We start from the raw sequence: 18,874 nt of genomic DNA, 5'->3' as shown, positions 1-18,874 counted from the left end.
GGTGCCAACCCAACACATACTTGATGAAGATATGTTTTATTCAAGCAACAACATGGTGCTTTGGCCTTTTGGCTTCTTGCTTCTATTCGTTATTCAATATTACACGACTTAGTCGGCTGCAATTAAAGATGATAATGAGCTGGTTAGCTCAAGTTTTTAATTCACTCAAATCTAATCTTAAAATTAAAATTTTTTAAACGTACTTGATTTAATTCAAGTTTAGGAGAATTTCATTCGACTTGAAATTTAATTCGATTTTTAGGTCAAAATCTACATTCACACCTGCTTGACTTATCCTAAATGTATATCTAAAAAATATTAAGTAAAACGAATCAAATTGAGAAAAATAAAATAAAATAGAGAGATATATTATTGTATTTAATTTTAAATATATATATATATATATATGATAGTTATAATATTATGTCAATTCAAGTCAAACTTTTTTTATTCTAAATCTTAAATGGACTTAACTTGAGGCAAAATTGGTCCAATACACTAAGCGGACAGATTATCTAGCTCAATAGGACAATCAAGAAATTATTTTGAGATCTACGATATTTGTTATAATGTTCGTGGAACTCGTCATATGAGCGTGATGGCTTTTATAAAATATATTAAAAATTAGAATTCGTCACTTGATATGAAACAAAATTGTATTGAACTTGTTGTGCCTCGTGACGAGTTTTAATTTTTTGATATATTTAATGAAACTCATCACACCCATTTGATGAGTTCCATGTACACTGTTACAAATAGTCTAGATCTCAAAATAAATTCCAACCATCCACAATTTTCAAAAAAAAAATTATCGTTTATATTATTTCTCTAGTTTTACTCTTGATTTGAAATTTAAAATTAACTGACACTATTCTTCTATTCTTCTATGTAATGGGGGTGAGGGGGTAAGGTAGTACTCTTGACTTGGAATATTATTTTTTAAATCCACATAAATTATTATTTTTAAATAAAAAGCAAATCTAATTAAATCAAATTAAATCAGAATCAATTGTATGCTCACAAGATTCCAATTCCCTCAAAGCCCTCCTCTTCTTATTAAATTTCACTCTTTAATGGAAGACGAAGAAAAGTCAAAAAACTAGTATACGCGTCTTTTCTCTGAAAATCGCTGTCAAATCAACTACGAACCAACTTCGATATATTTGCTAAAAGATGAAAAATAATTTTTGAGTACCTTACTTTCCCTATAAAAAATTGTCTTTCTTCATTCTTTGCTCTCAGAGTTCAATTATGGCGGAGACGTTTTTGTTCACTATTGCCGAAAGGGTTGTGGAGAAAAATAGTCCATCTCTCGGTAGAAGAAGTTAGCTTGGCTTTTAATGTGGAAAGCGATTTGGGTGAGCTGAAGGAGACGATGCACAACATTAAAGCTGTGCTCTTGGATGCTGAGCGGCAACAACAGCAGAATGAGAAGTTGCGCCTCTGTATGTGGAAGCTCAGAGACATCTTTTATGATGCTGAAGATGTCATTGATGATTTCTACTGTGAAGCTCTCCGCAACCCCAATCATCACAACAATGAAAAGGTGCGATTTTTAGCTTCTTGTTGTTTCCCTTTTTCATTCTCTTTAAACATGGGTCATAAGATCAAAGAGATCAACAAGAGGTTAAACAAGCTTGCCACTGAGTGGAACAGCTTTAATCTAGGACAGTATACCAATATCCGACATGTTTTTCACCGACAGACTCACTCTTTTGTTCACTCTTCGGATGTTATTGGTAGAGATGCGGATAAAGAGAACATTATTGATCTCTTGATGAAACCGAGTGAGGATTGGAACATCCCTGTCATTCCCATAGTTGGAATTGGGGGTCTAGGGAAAACCACACTTACTCAATTGGTATATAATGATTATCGAGTTACCAGATTTTTTCCATTCAAGATATGGATCTGTGTGTCTGATGAATTTGATCTTCCTAGATTGCTCAAGCTAATCATTCAATCTTTAAGTAAAGGAGAAAAATGTGATGATTTATCAGTCGAAGCCTTGCAAACTTGTTTGAGAAATCTTTTGCATGATGAAAAGTTTTTGTTGGTTCTAGACGACGTGTGGAATGAAAATCGTGTTAAATGGATTGAGTTCAGGGATTTATTTAGATCAATGGGTGGGTTATCCGAAAGTAAGATTATTGTCACTACTCGGAGCTTAAAGGTTGCCTCTATAATGAGTTCAACTTGTCCTTATGAATTGAAAGGTCTCCCTCATGAAGACTGTTTGATTTTGTTTACAAAATGGGCTTTCAACGATGGTGATGAGAGTCGGCATCCAAATCTCATGAGAATCGGGGAGGAAATTGTGAAGAAATGTAAAGGGGTTCCATTGGCAGTGAGAACACTGGGAAGCCTACTGTTTTCGAAAACTGATGCATCTGAGTGGATCTCTATAAGAGATAGTGAAATATGGAGACTCGAGCAAAGCGAAAACGATATCTTACCAGTGTTGAAGTTGAGTTACAATCATTTGCCATCTCATTTGCAGCGATGTCTTGCTTTTTTGTCCTTGTACAAAAAGGATGAGATCTATAACAGTAACGAAGTCATCCAGTTTTGGATGGCAAATGATCTGCTTGAGCATCCAAAGCAAAAGCAAGAGTGGGAAGATGTTGGTGATCGGTATTTAAACGAGTTACAGTCAAGGTGCCTCATCCAAAAGGAGAAGGATTACGGCATGTATTGTACCTTCAAAATGCATGATCTGATACATGATCTTACACTAGATGTATCACAAAAAGAGTGTAAAACAGTGAATTCCCAAACAGAACTTGTTGACAGAAATGTTCGACATTTATCATTTACCGATGAGAAGCTGCTAAAAGTTCCACACTTGAAGAAATTGAAAAATGTTCGAACGGTTATTGTCCGGGAGGTTTTAGAGGAGTCTCTTAGACATCTGTGTGTCTCAAAATTCAAGTATCTGCGAGTACTACGTTTACGTGATTCACATTTGACAGTTTTACCAAATTCTATTGGCACCTTGAAGCACTTACGAGACCTTGACTTGACCAATTGCCGTAATATAAAAGAACTTCCGAGTTCTTTCGATCAGCTTCGGTGCTTGCAAACATTAAGAATGAGGGGTGTTCCTTTAATGCAATTGCCTTGCAACATGGAAAGCTTGATTGAGCTTCGATATCTAGAAATAACCATTAAAGCTTCGCATTTGAAAGAGATTGGACCAGGATGTTGGACTTCACTTCACACCTGGCCTTTTATGAATGTGACAATTAGAATGTTTATTTGAAGGAATGCAGCATCTCACATCACTTCGAAGACTTGTTCTGGATGGTTGTCCTAATCTCGTCTCGTTGCCACGAAGCCTGAAATTTCTAACCAAATTAGAAGACCTTTGTGTATGCTGGTGCAAAATTTTGTTTAGAAATGGAACCAGAAGAGGAAGAAGATAAAATCCTTCAGCTGAGCCTTAAAACTTTTGTGGTTTCGGATTCAGACGGGTTCACAGATTTACCACGATTGCTTCTCGAAAGATCTTATTCAACTTTGCAGCAAATAAAAATCAGTGATTGCTCAAATTTTGTAGTGCTACGACCGTGGCTACAACATCTCATTGCCCAAATCCTCAACTCTATAGGAGGGAATGGACCCACTCTCCAAACATGAGTATGTAGTAAAACTTAAAAATCTCATTTCTTTTAACCGGAAAACTTACATGTTTCATGTGATGACAGCCCACAGCACAGGCGTATGATAATGTGATTAGGAGGTAGTTTCTACTCAAAACAAAAGAGGTGAGCTTTCATTTACTCCATAACTATCCACTAAGCGCATGGTTTGCTACTTTTTGTAGGCATTGTCAAACTCTTGCTTAATGACTATATGTTATGGTTTGTAACTTTTAATTTTTAATATTCTACTTTATTCCAATGTAATATATATTCTGTTCTGCTCGATGCTTGTGGCAACTTTGCAAGCAGCCATCACTAAGGGAAACATCTGCGGTGGCGATATCAGTAATTTCGACTTTAGCTGCAATTAAGTTGTTTCCTATTAATAACCAAAGTTATGCCTTCAACATTATATTCCCAACTAATTTCATGCTTAAATGCTTCCTTTCAATCATGGTTTTAATTTGAGCATGAATAACCTTTTCAACAAACTAAGTCCAATCCCTCGTACCTTATCACCAGGACTGTAAATGAGATGAGACAGATTACGAGTTATTCGAGATCGATTCGATCAAAGCTCAGTCAACTCTCAAACTGAATAGATTTGACTCAAGTTCGACTTGAATTCTTAACGAGTCGAAGCGAGTTACTATTAACCTGACTCAAAAAGCTCACAACCAACTCGAAAAATATATTAAAGGATAAACTACATGATTAATCACTTTCATTTAAGTTTTATACATTTTTCCTCATTGAATTTAAAAATCATTATATTTGGTCACTTTCGTTTTTATTTAATTAAGATGTGGTCACTAAGGTTAACTGTCATTAGACTTTTAACGGATTGACACAGTTACTAAATAAAGTTAAAAAGGGTAAACTACAAAAATGATCATTAATATTTGAGTAAATTTTAATTTTTTCCATCGAAATTTTAAAAGTAACAAATCAGTCAAGACCACTTTGTAGTATATGTACGAGAATGATCTGAACCAATACATAACCTCTTCGGCACAAAAGGAAGCAGTCCTACAACATTGGAGATATTGTCTTCTTTGGCGAAGTGAACAACGAGTTAATGAAGCTTGCGAGTTTACCACCCGGAGATATCGGTTGCTTTACAGTTCTCATGTCACTGTAAATCTTCATGGCCTTGGGCTTTGTTCTTATGAAACCAATTCTTTCATGGTGCTTTGTTTCCTTATGTGTTGAAACACCGACATGGATATATTTTTCGAGCACCTTGTGTTTTGGCCGGTAACAATGAGACGAAGACGGTCTTGATTTTGCACTGTAAAAAGAATTCAACTCTGATGACGAAAACCCGCCGTTGCAGCTAGAATCTGAGGACGTCGAGCTTGAGTTCAACAATATTGGATCCATCTTAAAGGACTTAATTTCACAACCGCCGCCGCAAACTTTTTTTCTTTTGCATCCATTTATCGATCATGCAAGCACATTGAACTCTGTTATTCAGTTCTCCTTGTCTCAACAAACTACTGCTTTGATTCTTCTTCCTCATGGTAGTCTTGTCTTTCCGGAATATCAGTGCTCTTCATCTCGATTATCACCGTTTGATTCATTGAGGTACCAATCTTCTCTTGGCATTTTATATGGTGAAAAACAAGAGGAAAAGAACAGCGGAGAATCGAACAGTGGGGAATTGAATTTTGTTTTTTGGTCTTTATTTTCTGGTTCGAATAGTATGGGGTAAAAAGCTGGGAACAAGGGGTGAAAGATAGAGATTAATAGCTGCAGAAACCATGATTATTTATGTGGAAGAAACAAAGAGACATTGGAAGAAAAAAACTGTTTGGAAAATAAGAAAGCGACATTTTTATTGAAGGGTTAATCTTTGTGGCATCCATGGAGAGATATAAAGGAAAAAGAAAAGGTAATGAAAGCCAAAAACCACACCTGAAGAACAGAGAACATGATTTGCGAGAGCGGTAGGAGTGATATTGATATATATAGTATATTAAAATAGTCTGGACCAATTTGTTATTTTTAAAGTTTTAGTGAATAAAACAAAAATTTACTCAAATACTAGTTATCATTTGTGTAATTTATCCTCGTTAATTTTATATATTCACTATATCATATCAACAATCCGTTAAAAGTCTAACGACAATTAACCCTCTATGATCACATCTTAATAAAATGAAAATGACCAAATATTATATTTTTTGAATTAACGAGAAAAAATATAAAAAAAATTAAACTAAAGTGATGTAGTTTATCGTATATAAAATTTTAGATTTTTAAAATTATATCATTATTATTATTAACATTTATATGTTATTCTTATTTTTTAAAATAACATAAGACTTTCATTTACTTTAAGATTTAACTTTTAAGTTCGAGCTCAAGTTTAAGCTTCAAACGTGCGAAGTCTAAGAATATTTTGAGATCAAGTTTTTTGGTGCTCGAATCGAGTTCCAATTTTTTATTTCAAGTCAAGTTTGAAATTTTTATGCTTGCGAGCTTTCAAGTCAAGTTGTGTTTTAATTTTTTATATTGAGTTTGAGTCGAGCTTAATAATTTTAAACTTGTGAATTTTTTAGTCGAGTCGAACTTAGCATTACTCAAACTCGACTCACCTAGTTTCCAGCCCTACTTACAACAAACAAGAAGGTCTAAATAAAACACTAAAAAGAAGTGACACATAAAAATTCATAACCTATAATCCAAACAACTTGATTACGAGTTTTCCTACATATTGAACATAAAAGTTCACACAAGAAAGACATCAAATATCGGCATACGAACCGTCCGACTTAACTACTTGTTTTCTAGGCACTTTTCTTGCTGCAGAGGTCCTCAATAAGATCTGCAGCATCTTGAACAGTTGTGATGCTTTCTGCATTGTCTTCTTCGACAGTGATTCCAAATGTTTCCCTCCAGTCCCATCACAATCTCAACCTGAAATGGTGTTCTAACGATTATAACACGGACTACGTGCAATGATCTTTCAAGTTAGAAACAACTAATTGACAAATTCATGATCCCCTTGATCCTGCACACATACTTTTATGTTCATAATTATAAATCTAGGGTAGAATGTCAAGGGTTATAGAGATGAGAGAGAACCGTATCAAGAGAATCAGCTCCGAGATCAACAAATTTCGATTCACCGGTGATTGGTGTGTCATCTTCTATAGCTAGTTGTTGCCTTACTACTTCACAAACTTTATCCAGTCTCTTTTTTGGCCTGTACAATGACATTTAGCTCAAGGGGTCATCATTATGTTATTCACCATAAGTATAAATTTCATTTCTGCATAAATCTATACATCATAACTAGCATATTTACAACAAACCCTTCATATGACAGAAGATGACATTATTTTAATACTCATGTCGGCATGATAAATATGACAGAAAACATTACAGTTTAATTATATTTTTCCGAAACTCCAGTTGGAACATATCAAAGAGAAATAGTTATATATATATATATTGTAACAGGGGCCCAAAAGTGTATTCTTATGATCACTACCACATTTACAATAGGAAATACTATAGAAACTAATATCATTGAATTCAGTGAGAAACATACAGCACAGCTAATCTGCAAGCGAGCAGGCATTGGACGCATTGTAAATGAGAGGCTGCTTCTTCCCTGCTTCATAAATGAACCCAATTTCAACCCAGAAACCCTGCTTGTAGCCTGTTAAAAGACGATCAACAGCATAAAAATCAGCCAATAATTTACACAAAAGGAATAGTTTTGGAAGAAACAACAATCTTCAAAAGGTATCTCGAAACAGAAACTTTACTTACGCACATCAATCGTGATTCATGACCTATTTTAGTACACTTTAAAAACAAAAACCCCAAATCCAACAGCATAATATTAATATTTCATATGCACTCAAAATATCTTTCTACAATAATAAGTCATATGTGAATTCTCATGGTACTAAAGTTTCCATTTTTACCATATATCATGTCATTCGTATGCGATACTCAATCTTATTATCAAAATAATCCCATAGTATATCATGCCCAGAAAAGCCAAAAGCCAATACCACAACCCTTATTAACTAAGAAAGGAATTATACCCAGAATCTATTGCTTTCCTCTCTAGAACAACTTATTGAGATGCAAAAACAGATCTCCTGACGGTTAGTTGCTTTTTGCTCTCTAAGAACTTGTTAAACCCAAAACCATAATTATCAGAGAAAACGAATAACTATAACGCAACACCAATCAACATGAATCCTTCGTTCAATAGCAAGTGAAAACATTTCTTATACGGAAAATAATTTATAAACTTCAAATCCCAGATTAACCCGATCAAATCATCCATGGAAGAAGTTGAACTAGAAAAGTGAACAGCAAAGCCTCCGTAACAGCAAGAAACCAACATTACACTAAAATCCATAAAAAGTAAAATCAGAAACAGATCAACTGAAACAACAAACAGATGGAGCAAAAAAATAAATAACAAACATACAACAAAGAATAAGAGAAATAAATGAGTTAGTAGCTAAAAAGAAATAAGAGAGAAGAAAGTACAAGGGTGTTGCGAGGTTGCATGGAGATCGATGAACCAGCCATGGATGCCACTAGAGAGGATGCTCAGATACGAGAGGAAATGAGAAACGGCGGATAGATCGAGGAGCGTGTGGGGACGAAGATGAGTGGAAGGATCTGAGGGTCTAAGAGTTTGGTTTTTATAGCAGGACGTTGTGTGATATTGACAACTACGAGTTGGAATCTCGTGTTGCACTGCAAATGGCACATGGGGAAATATATCCGGCACTGTTTTATTTTTTTTAACGAGCAGATTTAATTAATAAAAATACTAAAATAAATCAAAATTACAATACATTAAATACTAAAAGAAGATTAGAGACGATAGTCACAAAAATTCATACATGAACGAAAATATCAAATCTAAGATACGAAAAAAACACAATTTTTTTATTAAGAATGATTTCTAATATTAAAATAACTTAATTTTCTTCATAAAATTCATTGTCTAGGTTGAACGAGACGTTTTATTAAGTGATAAAGGAGTGATGAACGAACAAATCAATTTGACATACTATTTATTTACACAATTTTAATTTTGATTATAGCGACAAATAACTTTTTACCAAATAAGGGATATGATAAAACGTGATCACTGACAAACCAATCAGAAAAAAATATCGTGAGGATTTTTGTGCGAACACCAACACAACTATAGAGGCATGTGAAAAACTTATTACAAGTCATAAAAACATACCAAAAGAGCAGACAAAAAGTATGCCACAAGAACAAGAAAAATAATGAACATGTTATAATAAAAATCTCTAACAATTAGCAACCAATATTAAAATTGGTATCGTCATATGTTAAACAAAAATTAAAAGAAAAGAGAAAGCGGAACAAAATAAATTAATAAGAATTGTATGATAAAATATATTAATAATTTATGTTTATTTATATTTTATAATATCTAATTATTATATAAATACGATTTTGAACAAATTTTAAAACCAAAATAAGTATTCATTATGTTTATTGGATTACTAACTTGATACTAAGAAATATTTTGATAAATCATAATAATATTATAACAGATTTAATATCGGCAAAATCCTTAAATGTGATGGGAAAAAATTAGTTGATTAAGAATATTAGAAAAATTATTTTATGAGATAGAATGTTTATAATAGTTGGTTAGAAAGATGAACGAACTATTTGACGTCTTTTTATATGTACTGTGATAAATATATATCTCACAAAATAAATTCTTTAACATTCTGAATGAATCAAATTTTTTTCAATATATTATTAAGTATTTTTGTTGTTTATGTTCATATTAAATTAAAAAATAATAATTCTCATTTAAACCAATACTATTGTTATATATAATTAAAATTATGATTTAAATTATCTATAAAAATTAATATCTTATTGTTTTATATTATTTTTTACATGAACATAAAAAAATATTTTTTATTATTGTATTAAAATTATAATTTATAGTGGAAAATTGGTAAATTAATTCACTGAATATTAAATTGAATTATTTAATATTTAAATCTCAAATAACTAAAACAATTATAAATAGATATTATTTTATAATCATATGTACAAATATCACCTAATGAATATTAAATTGTTTCAAGTTTTAGTCAATTTTATTAAAAAATTGAAATTTATTCTTCATTGAATATTTTAAAGGAATATATACTTGCATCGATATTTATATAATTTGATGATGCAATTTAAATAAAAATAATTATTATGAAAATAATAATTTGAACCGGATCTATCAGTAGAATTTCAGACAGATCAACTCATCGAACCGCCAGAAGGTCCGACTCTTAGACATTTCTTTCGATAACTATCGCCTTGACAAATTAACCTTATACGATACATTACAAAAACCATTACGGTTTAAGCTTCTGGCGCTAAACAAAAATACTTTACAAGATGTTGGCATGTTTGAGATCAACTCCGAGCATAGTGACGTATTGTCCCGTAGTTTCTCAGTGTAATTGAGGTAGATTATGTTCACTCCTTTCAGTTGGGGAGCCGGGAACGAACGGAACAAACCCCGGCCACCAAACATGGGCCGCATGAAGGCGTTATCAAATTTGCGCCAGTATAATGAACGGTGTGTGTTGGAGTCGTAAGAAGTGCGCGGATGCTGCTTGGCCGCTGAACTCCTTTGGACTATCATCAAAGGAGTCCCGGGCACTTCCGAGAAACGGAGTAGCGTAGCCGATTTTGGAGATGACTGTTCGGAGAGCATGCTTGTTGTTACTTTGGGATGAGGTATCAGAACCTTATTAAAGGTTTAGTCAATAGTCCAAAAACCTGATCAGCCGAACCAACAGATAAAGTTACAACATCTCCAAAAACGCAATCAGCATAACGGACGAAAACGATGATCGGAAAATGATGACCGAATATGGAGTTCAGGCATGTGATTCGATCATGCAATGATGAGAATACAAACTTCAGATAAAGAGCTACTAGAAACTTATGCTTAAGACGGATAAAAAACATGACCCGGATAATGATGATACAGTATGGAGGAGTTCAGGCATCTAATAGATTTTGCAAAGAAGAACTTCGGATTTGATAAACAAGACTAGGAAAAATGATAAAACATGGGATTCAGGCATCGGATTTGACAGTGAGAATACGAACTTCAGTGATGTAAATTTGAATCCTCAGTTAAGACTCTACATCAATCTTTAACAAAGAACAAGAAGAATAAAATAAAATGCCAGCCAACAAATCTCTAAGCAGTAAAAATGAAGGGTGGAGACATCTTACCACAGTGCTAAAAAGAACGACGGTAATAGTGCTTGTAATCATAATGGCATCCAATTGCGATTGAGTGTGCCCTGCCTTTGTAAACTGCAATTCATTACATAAAAGTGTATCAGATTTTCAAGCAAATCTTTCCACTCCTAGTTCTCTTCTAAGTTGCTGAAACCCCTGTCCGACACAATTTCAGATATAGGTATGTAGATAAGACCCTCAATGACCCTCCAAATACATGAAAATACCTTTAAAAAAATGAAGATACCAATGTTCTATTTCTAAAATGTCTAGACTCTAAAATCCATAACATAGTTTCTCTCCATTTTCCCCTCTCGTTCTATCATTAGTATTTGAACTTAACTCAAACATGCTACAAGCATTTTTTTATTTATTAATTTCATCGTAATCTTTTAGCAAACTTTACCTGATTATATGCAAGTGCCATAGATACAGCACCTCTCATGAGACCAGACCACCATATTATGATCTGAACAAAAGATTACAAAGATATTGTAATGTCAAATGCCAAACAACATTATTAATTGATTTGGAAGCAAAAGAGATCGCCACAAACACGTACTTGTTCCCTAAAGCTAATCTTTTCACTAGTGATTTTTTGGCTAGTTGGTTAAAAATGACAGGGAAACACAAAAGCTGCTCTTCCGACCATAACCAGCAAAAGCATACGGAACTAACCATAATTGATGTTCCAGGTCTGGCAAAGAGGATCAAATCCAATGTCACCATCAGATCATTCTGTAAATAATATTATTTTGTACAAGTTGAAAGGGAGATAAAGGATATGGAACAGAGAATCTGAAAAATATACCTGCAGCAAACGGATCAAGACCAAATTGACATACATTTTACCAAATTTTAGTTATTCCAGCTGAAGCATAGAGTTATGCAGTCGGACTTAGGTGTGATTATCGGACACGAACGTGTTTAAATTTTAAAAGTTTTTCCACATATTTAAAGATCTTTAGAGTGTGACATTTTTTCAGACAAATGAAAAGTTGAAGCAGCATTGGCATAGAGAATACCTATCATTTACAAAGCTCCATGTCTCAATGTCCAAGGCATCCATTCCAACATAGAGAAAAATAAAAATCTCAGCAACAAATGACAGGGTAGCAAAAGCATGCCTGTAAAAAGATTTGAATCATTTGAGGCATATAAAGAGTTAAACATTTGTTTAGGAGGTATTAAGCATCGATACCAAAACCAGTTAGCAATAGTTACAAGGGTGGCACTTCATTGTCTCTAAGACAACAACAATTAACAAGTTCTCTTCCCTCCTAATCTCAATGACCCATGAACTTTATTGTCTCTAAGAGAATATACATACTTGGAAGTTACTCTGAACTCTCAGTAACATTGTGCCAGGTATAATGCGACATCACAATCCCACAAAAAAACACCGTGAGAATGCCACTCAAATAGAACAGCTGCAGGGAAGGCAGTATTAGATTTATACAAATGAAAAAAGAAAAAGAAAAAAAAAAAGGAATGCAATAATTGCCATATTATCCCTGAGAAGGGTCTTTACTTCAGCCATAATATATGAAGGTATGCCATGAGCATCATAAGAGCAAACTCTCGATCTGTTGAGTGCCTGGATAATGTTAAAATCAAGAACATACAATTAGTTCTTGACTTCAAAGACTGCCATAAAAAACTGTATTGTAATAACAAAATTCATGTTCAGTTGGAGTCTTCTGTAGAGTAAAACATTTTAAAATAAAAAATGATTAAAACACTATATTTCTGTAAAACTTAATTCCCTAGAAAGGAGTACCAGATTCTTATAGAACTATATTGAGCTTTTATTTTCAAGAGCTAGTTGATATAAACCCAGATAGCGTCCGAAACATACCTTCCAAAGTATAACATTTTGATGATATAAGCACTTACCAGTCCAACCTGAACAGGAAAGAAAAATATCACACCCTGGGGGAAACTATGTTACCGGACTCGTGTATGAGAGTCAGATACATGAATGTGTCTAATACAAACATGTTCAATTTTAGAAGTTTTTCTATGTATTTGGAGGGGACCTAGAAGGATATATCCCCGGATACCAATGTTCAAAACTGCTTTGGACACAGTCAAGGAAATGAAATATCAGATAAACGTAAAGTGAAAGTGCAGTGTTCACAGAATGAAATCATATTTGTATGATAAGTGACTTACAACCACTCCCAGCAGAGTGCTTGCTGAAAATAAATACAAAAACTTTCCAATAAAATGCAAAGCAATTCCAGGACTCGTATTAGTGAGTCAAAACTCTGGATTGCATTGAAAAGCCCACTGAGTTGCATCGTTTACAACACCCTCCCCGAAAACCAGACTGTAGAGCAATGGAGTCTCTCCTGATTAAGAACCTGTACCATCAGAAGAAGAAGCTTAAGTTTAGTTTGATATACTAGTCGTTCAATTTAGAAATGCCACTACGACTTTCGATTTATGTATACCTGCAGTGTGCAAACAGATCTGTTGCAGCAAAGATTGCACCAATTGCTGAAAATTGCAACAACAAAAAATAGTAAGATGCTCAAACATGAACCAAACCAGTTTGAAAGGAAGGGGGCAAAAGGGAAAATACCTATAAACCTCCCACATCCAATGAACCAATGTCCATTTCCTTAAAGAACTTAATAACAACCTGTTTGAAGAATAAGAGATGCTATCACAACCACCAAATTAACCTCGAGAATATAAGAAGTACATCAATAAACCAATCCAACCCCTTGGCTGCTAATCCCACAGGTCACCCATAAAACAATAGATAAATTAAAGGTAATGTATATCTATCAACAGCATCTATAAAGTAGTAGAAATTACCTAAAGATATATTGTACAAGATATTAATGTACCAACAGCACCAATAGCATGATGGTAATAAAGTTACGGAAAATTGCTTCTTTTTCACCGAAAACCTGGCAAACAAGCAGAGATCAGAAAAGGCTTTAGGAAGGAAAATAATAAACTACATGTAATCTTGTCTTTTCCTTAAAAAAGATTTAATTAAAAATTAAACCACATTATTGCAAGAAAGACCTGTGTTCTTATGTATACAATGTTGAAAACAAGAAAATTCTCAATGCACTCAAGTTCAAGCTAGCTACATTACTTGAATACTCATTTTTTTCTAGAGCATCTTTGTTCAAACCCTTGTACACATATCCTGATATCATAGGGAGGGGAGGATGGCCTTCCAAAGATCTTACGAATGCATAAAAAGGCTTGGAAAATTTGAACGTGCTTGGAGAAATTGAACATACCCAAACGGAAAGATATTTATATTTGATACTCTTACTCAAATCCCGGAAAAATGACTTATAACCAGGGAAGCATAATTACAAATAAAGTTTCATGTTGAATGATTGTTGCACAGCCATCTTTTATAGCTTATGTAAGCTATAACCAACAATCTCCATATTTTCCATTCACAGAGAACGAAAATTGAACAGAACAACTTACCCAGCATTGAATATAATAGGGGAAGAAGATAAATAAAGAAGATCTTCACTGAAGACTAAAAGACGTGAGCTTTTACCCCCAGTCGTCAACAAGCTAATGACCCCAGTAAGAAGACCCTGCCGTAAAATCATTAAACTCAAATGTGCTAGAAAAGTAGAACATATCCAAGCATATCAAACTTGGCTTATTATTCAAAATAGAATAAATTCACATTTATAAATGACAAACTCACAATGACAAGGGCAGTAATTGATTCATTCATCCATCGATTCTCCTCCAAAAGATGACCGATCACAATGGAAGTGCAAAGAAGCGCGACAAATAGGTTCATGGAGACCACAGAGGCATGGTCTGAATATATATTTAACTTGGATAAGACAGCACTAACTGAGATGCCACCATTTTGACCCCTTCTTTGTCAACAATTTATTGAAAATATCAAATTATTCCAATTGAACGGAGTTATAGCTCAAAGCTTTAGATTTGATTCTCCTTCATTGCATATCTTCAAAAACTTCCAGGCTTCCTTGAGAAATCTGCATTTTACCGAAGAATCCAAAGAGTTATACTCATTTCTTTGCATATTTCATTCTCAAAACCTATATTTTCCCCCATTTGTCTTTCTTTATGTTCTGCTTATCCGAACATTAAAAAGAAAAAGAAACTTTATCGAATTGATTTGAAGAATCAATAACAACAACATGCGTGAAGACCGCATTTATGTTTCAGCATTTTACAACTCTTTTTTCAAATATCAGCCATTTCATTTAACTAAACAACAACACAACTAAAAAAATTCATAATTTCTCTCTTACAATTTTCTTTTCCACCCACTATCTCAGCAACCAAACGTCCAAAAACAAAATAAAATAAAACTTACAGAATCGTCTTGAATGGACAAGATCCTTTCGAAGTTCGTTTCTCTATTCGCTAATTGTGTGTGATTCGAAAGAATCCAAAGTTCCACCTTTTCGAAAATTTCCTACATTAATCTTCCACCTTGCAATTTGCAACAATCTCCCAAGAAATTTCCCAATATTTTCCAGCGTAAAAAAAATCGCGTTTTGATGCGTTGAAAGTTTATTGAAATCTTTTGTTTAGATTTAGAGAAATGGGATTGGACCTTTTTATTTTACGACAAGCTAAAGAGAAGGAAGGGCCGTGTTGCGCGGGCGATCATCTGAATACAAAAACATGAATTAAAAGACGACCGATGACAAAATATTAAAACGTCAAATTAAATTAAGACCGTCCGATTTATTGTCGGATCTGCTATAAAATTAAGGGTAAAGTACACATATGGTTACCAGACTATAAGGTGTTACATTTTTTAATATCTCGATTATTAAAAGTTATAAAATGATCCCTCAATTATAGGGTGATGCTTTGTTGAGTCCCGACTATTAAAAGTTACAAAACGATCACCTAACTATTCTTATGTTTCAAACTCATAATTTTCTGTTAAAAATTAGAGGTTGTCTGAGTTGGACATTAAAATGTTGATTGTATATGATAAAATCTGATCCTAGAATTGTTTGAGCTTTACTTTGTGGATCGATTCACCGTTTATATTATACAGTCAAGCTATTGCTTGAAAGCAATGACAGTTCCAACAGACATCATCAAAATATGATTTTATTATATCTCTGTCAGTAGGTTAACATCTGAATCAGACGACTATTAATTTTTTAACGAAAAAAGACGAAACATATGAATAATTGAGTGACCATTGTGTAACTTTGAATAGTCAATGGACTCAATAAAATAGTATTCTATACTCAAGATATCATTTTATAACTTTTAATAGTTGAAAGACTCAACATAGCATCGTCCTATAGTCGGGGATCATTTGTGTACTTTATCTTAAAATTAATTACGTGGTCGTGACTATGGTTTAATATGAGACGAGGTGTAACAAACTTAGAGATAAAAAAGAAATTAGGTTAAAAATAAATTTTTAAAATTGTTGTAGAGGATAAAAATAAATTATTAATTAAAAATATAAAAATAATTAAATTATATAAAAAATTACTTTTTTTAAATAACGATTGTCTTTACCAAACTTTATCGATTCATCTTGACTATAGTTCATAAATAAATTATCTTATGCCATTCATGATTTGTCCAAAACAACAATGATAGTTCTTTTATCTTCGGATAAGTTATGCCCAATCTCTATTGGCATTAAAGCATGGGCAGAGTAAAAAAAAAATTCATTTTGGGTGTCAAATTTAGGAATTATATGAATATTTTTTAATGAGAAAATTAAATTTTAAATTTTTTATTGTTAAATATTTTTTAAAATGTAGTTAATTTTTTTTGAAGGGTGTCAAAATCTTTCTAAAATGGGTATATCTTTTTTCCTTTTATATTACATATATATATATATATATATAATATTTGTAGGGGGGGGGGGGAAAAGAACTTTAAAAATTTGGGATGTTAATTGACACCCTTAAACCGGCTCCGCCAGTGCATTAAAGTGCTGTTTCTTAATGATTTTGATTGATATATAGGAGTGGTGACATTGGTAGAATTGAGCCATATGTATGTATTTCAAGCAGCAAAAATTATAAATAAATATTAATTTCTATTAAAATATCGAATTTAAGTAATTATTTTTATAGAATATGTATGAGTTGTCAATAGATTAAGAAAATTATGAACTATATTACTTTATAATTATCTCATCCTATTAAAAAATGTGTGCTTCTTGATGAGATCAAAAGTTTTACACAAAATAGCATCATCTTCCTTTAAGTTTTCTTCCACACATTTTGCATCTTTTATATGATAAAGAACTTCCACAAGAAGGAAGCAGCAGATGAATCAAAGTGTTTCTCAAACGTTCCGAAAATTTCGTGGTGGGCTGATGAGAAGGAAGGAGCAGGTGCTAATTTCTCTGGCGTTTATTAGATTAATCATCTGCTTTAAGGATCGTTACATGAGCATTACTTTATTCATGTTTCTCTTTTTTAAGTGGTTGAAAGAGGTTAAAGAAGACGACGATGAGTGAGACGAGCACAATTCTTAGTGTGTGTCTGTTTTTTTCTTTTTACAAGATTGAGCATCTATGATCCACAAACCAACATAACGTTAGAAGGAAACGGGCTTGTGCTGTTATCGTGGAAAGTTTCTGCCATGGCCATAACCTTGATCCTTTGTTTGCAATTTTAGTTTTTCATGTGCCTACCAGTTTGACCCCAGAAATGTTGAATTTGAATTGAAACGTTTTCTGTAGTTTCCCATATATATAGGAATGGTTTTCCAATTTTCTTCTTCTTCTTCCTTTTAGTGTATGGTAAGATTTCAATGGACGATAAGAACAAATTTGCAAGTGAAAGAAAAAGAGCGCAAGTTTCTTTCATTTCACATTACGACCACAAAAAGGGTGTAAATAAACAAACCTTTTGATGAATCGTCTATGAATTGTTCGTAGAACATGGATCTGTGCTCGTTTATTAAGCTAAATAAAAGAGTATGAAAGAAAATTTTTATCTTCATTTAATAAATGAACGAACACGAATAAATGTGTATTCTATTTGTTTGTGTTCATGAACAAACTCGTTTGAAGTCTCATTTATTCGGTTCTTCTTTTTCTTTTATTTTCTTATATTTAAAATATTGATGAAAGTGAGGACTAAATTGAACACAGTGTATTTTGGAGTTCAAACTATGAAGCCCATGGAGCTTAACGACGTGTAATCTTACCATTTTCTTAACATATAAAAACAATTTTACGAAAGCTAAATGAATCGAACACGAACACTTTTTAAAAAATAAACATACGAGAATAACACAATACTAAAAATTTATACAAACACAAACACCTTTTTGAAAAAACAAACATACGAGAATAAATGCAATACTAAAAACTTATACAATCAATTTAAAAATAAACAAGCGAATATGAACATAACTCATTTATAGCAATATAAGAGTTAAAAAATATAGTCAAATAATCTCTATAATATGTAATTAAAAACTTTCAGTTGATGATTCCTTTTCTTTTAAATTATGAATTTAATACTCGTTGATAGCAATATACTCTTTCCTCTCTTTTAGATAGGAATTGTTAAAAAAAAAATTACAATTACAAAATTAAAAGATTAATAACGGTAAATTTATAAAACATCAAGAAATGAAAATATATTATTAATAGAAAATACAAAGAAAATATGTCTTATTTTATTCTCTTGCTTTTGGGTAACATGAGACTCGTTCCGTTTAAATAAGCGCAAGCTATATTTTATAATCTCAGTGGACATAATTCTTCCCCATGACTGGTTGTAACTCATTTATTTATTGTAAATTTGGTTGAATAATGTGATAAAAAATTACTTATATAAAGTGTATCAAAAAGTTATATTTTGAATTAGGATATTTGTTATGGTGCTCGATAAATCTCAACAAGATAATATGATACTTTTTAAAAATTATGTAAACTACATTGTATTTTCTGAAAATTTTGC

At 32.7% G+C, this 18,874-nt stretch overlaps 1 protein-coding gene and 2 pseudogenes across 1 annotated transcript; 1 reads left to right on the top strand and 2 right to left on the bottom strand.

Annotated features, from left to right (window-relative positions):
- The first annotated feature begins 1,230 nt into the window (after positions 1-1,230).
- LOC120162634 (putative disease resistance protein RGA1) lies at positions 1,231-3,781 on the top strand. Its single transcript, XM_039172746.1, has one exon. It carries the CDS (start codon positions 1,376-1,378, stop codon positions 3,260-3,262), a length of 1,887 nt encoding a protein of 628 aa, XP_039028677.1. The 5' UTR covers positions 1,231-1,375; the 3' UTR covers positions 3,263-3,781.
- A 2,607-nt stretch (positions 3,782-6,388) lies between these two features.
- On the bottom strand, positions 6,389-8,315 carry LOC120162657 (annotated as a pseudogene).
- Positions 8,316-10,022: 1,707 nt separating this feature from the next.
- On the bottom strand, positions 10,023-15,017 carry LOC120162717 (annotated as a pseudogene).
- Positions 15,018-18,874: the final 3,857 nt, after the last annotated feature.

The sequence above is a fragment of the Hibiscus syriacus genome, unplaced genomic scaffold, assembly GCF_006381635.1.
Source record: "Hibiscus syriacus cultivar Baekdansim isolate YM2019G1 unplaced genomic scaffold, ASM638163v2 tig00111403_pilon, whole genome shotgun sequence".
Taxonomy (NCBI): domain Eukaryota; kingdom Viridiplantae; phylum Streptophyta; class Magnoliopsida; order Malvales; family Malvaceae; genus Hibiscus; species Hibiscus syriacus.
The sequence above is the reverse complement of the archived record's forward strand: the minus strand, read 5'-3'. Positions and strand labels throughout refer to the sequence as shown.

Coding starts and splice junctions, on each gene's coding strand:
- LOC120162634 (XM_039172746.1), top strand. CDS start 1,376: ATGCACAACATTAAAGCTGTGCTCTTGGATGCTGAGCGGCAACAACAG.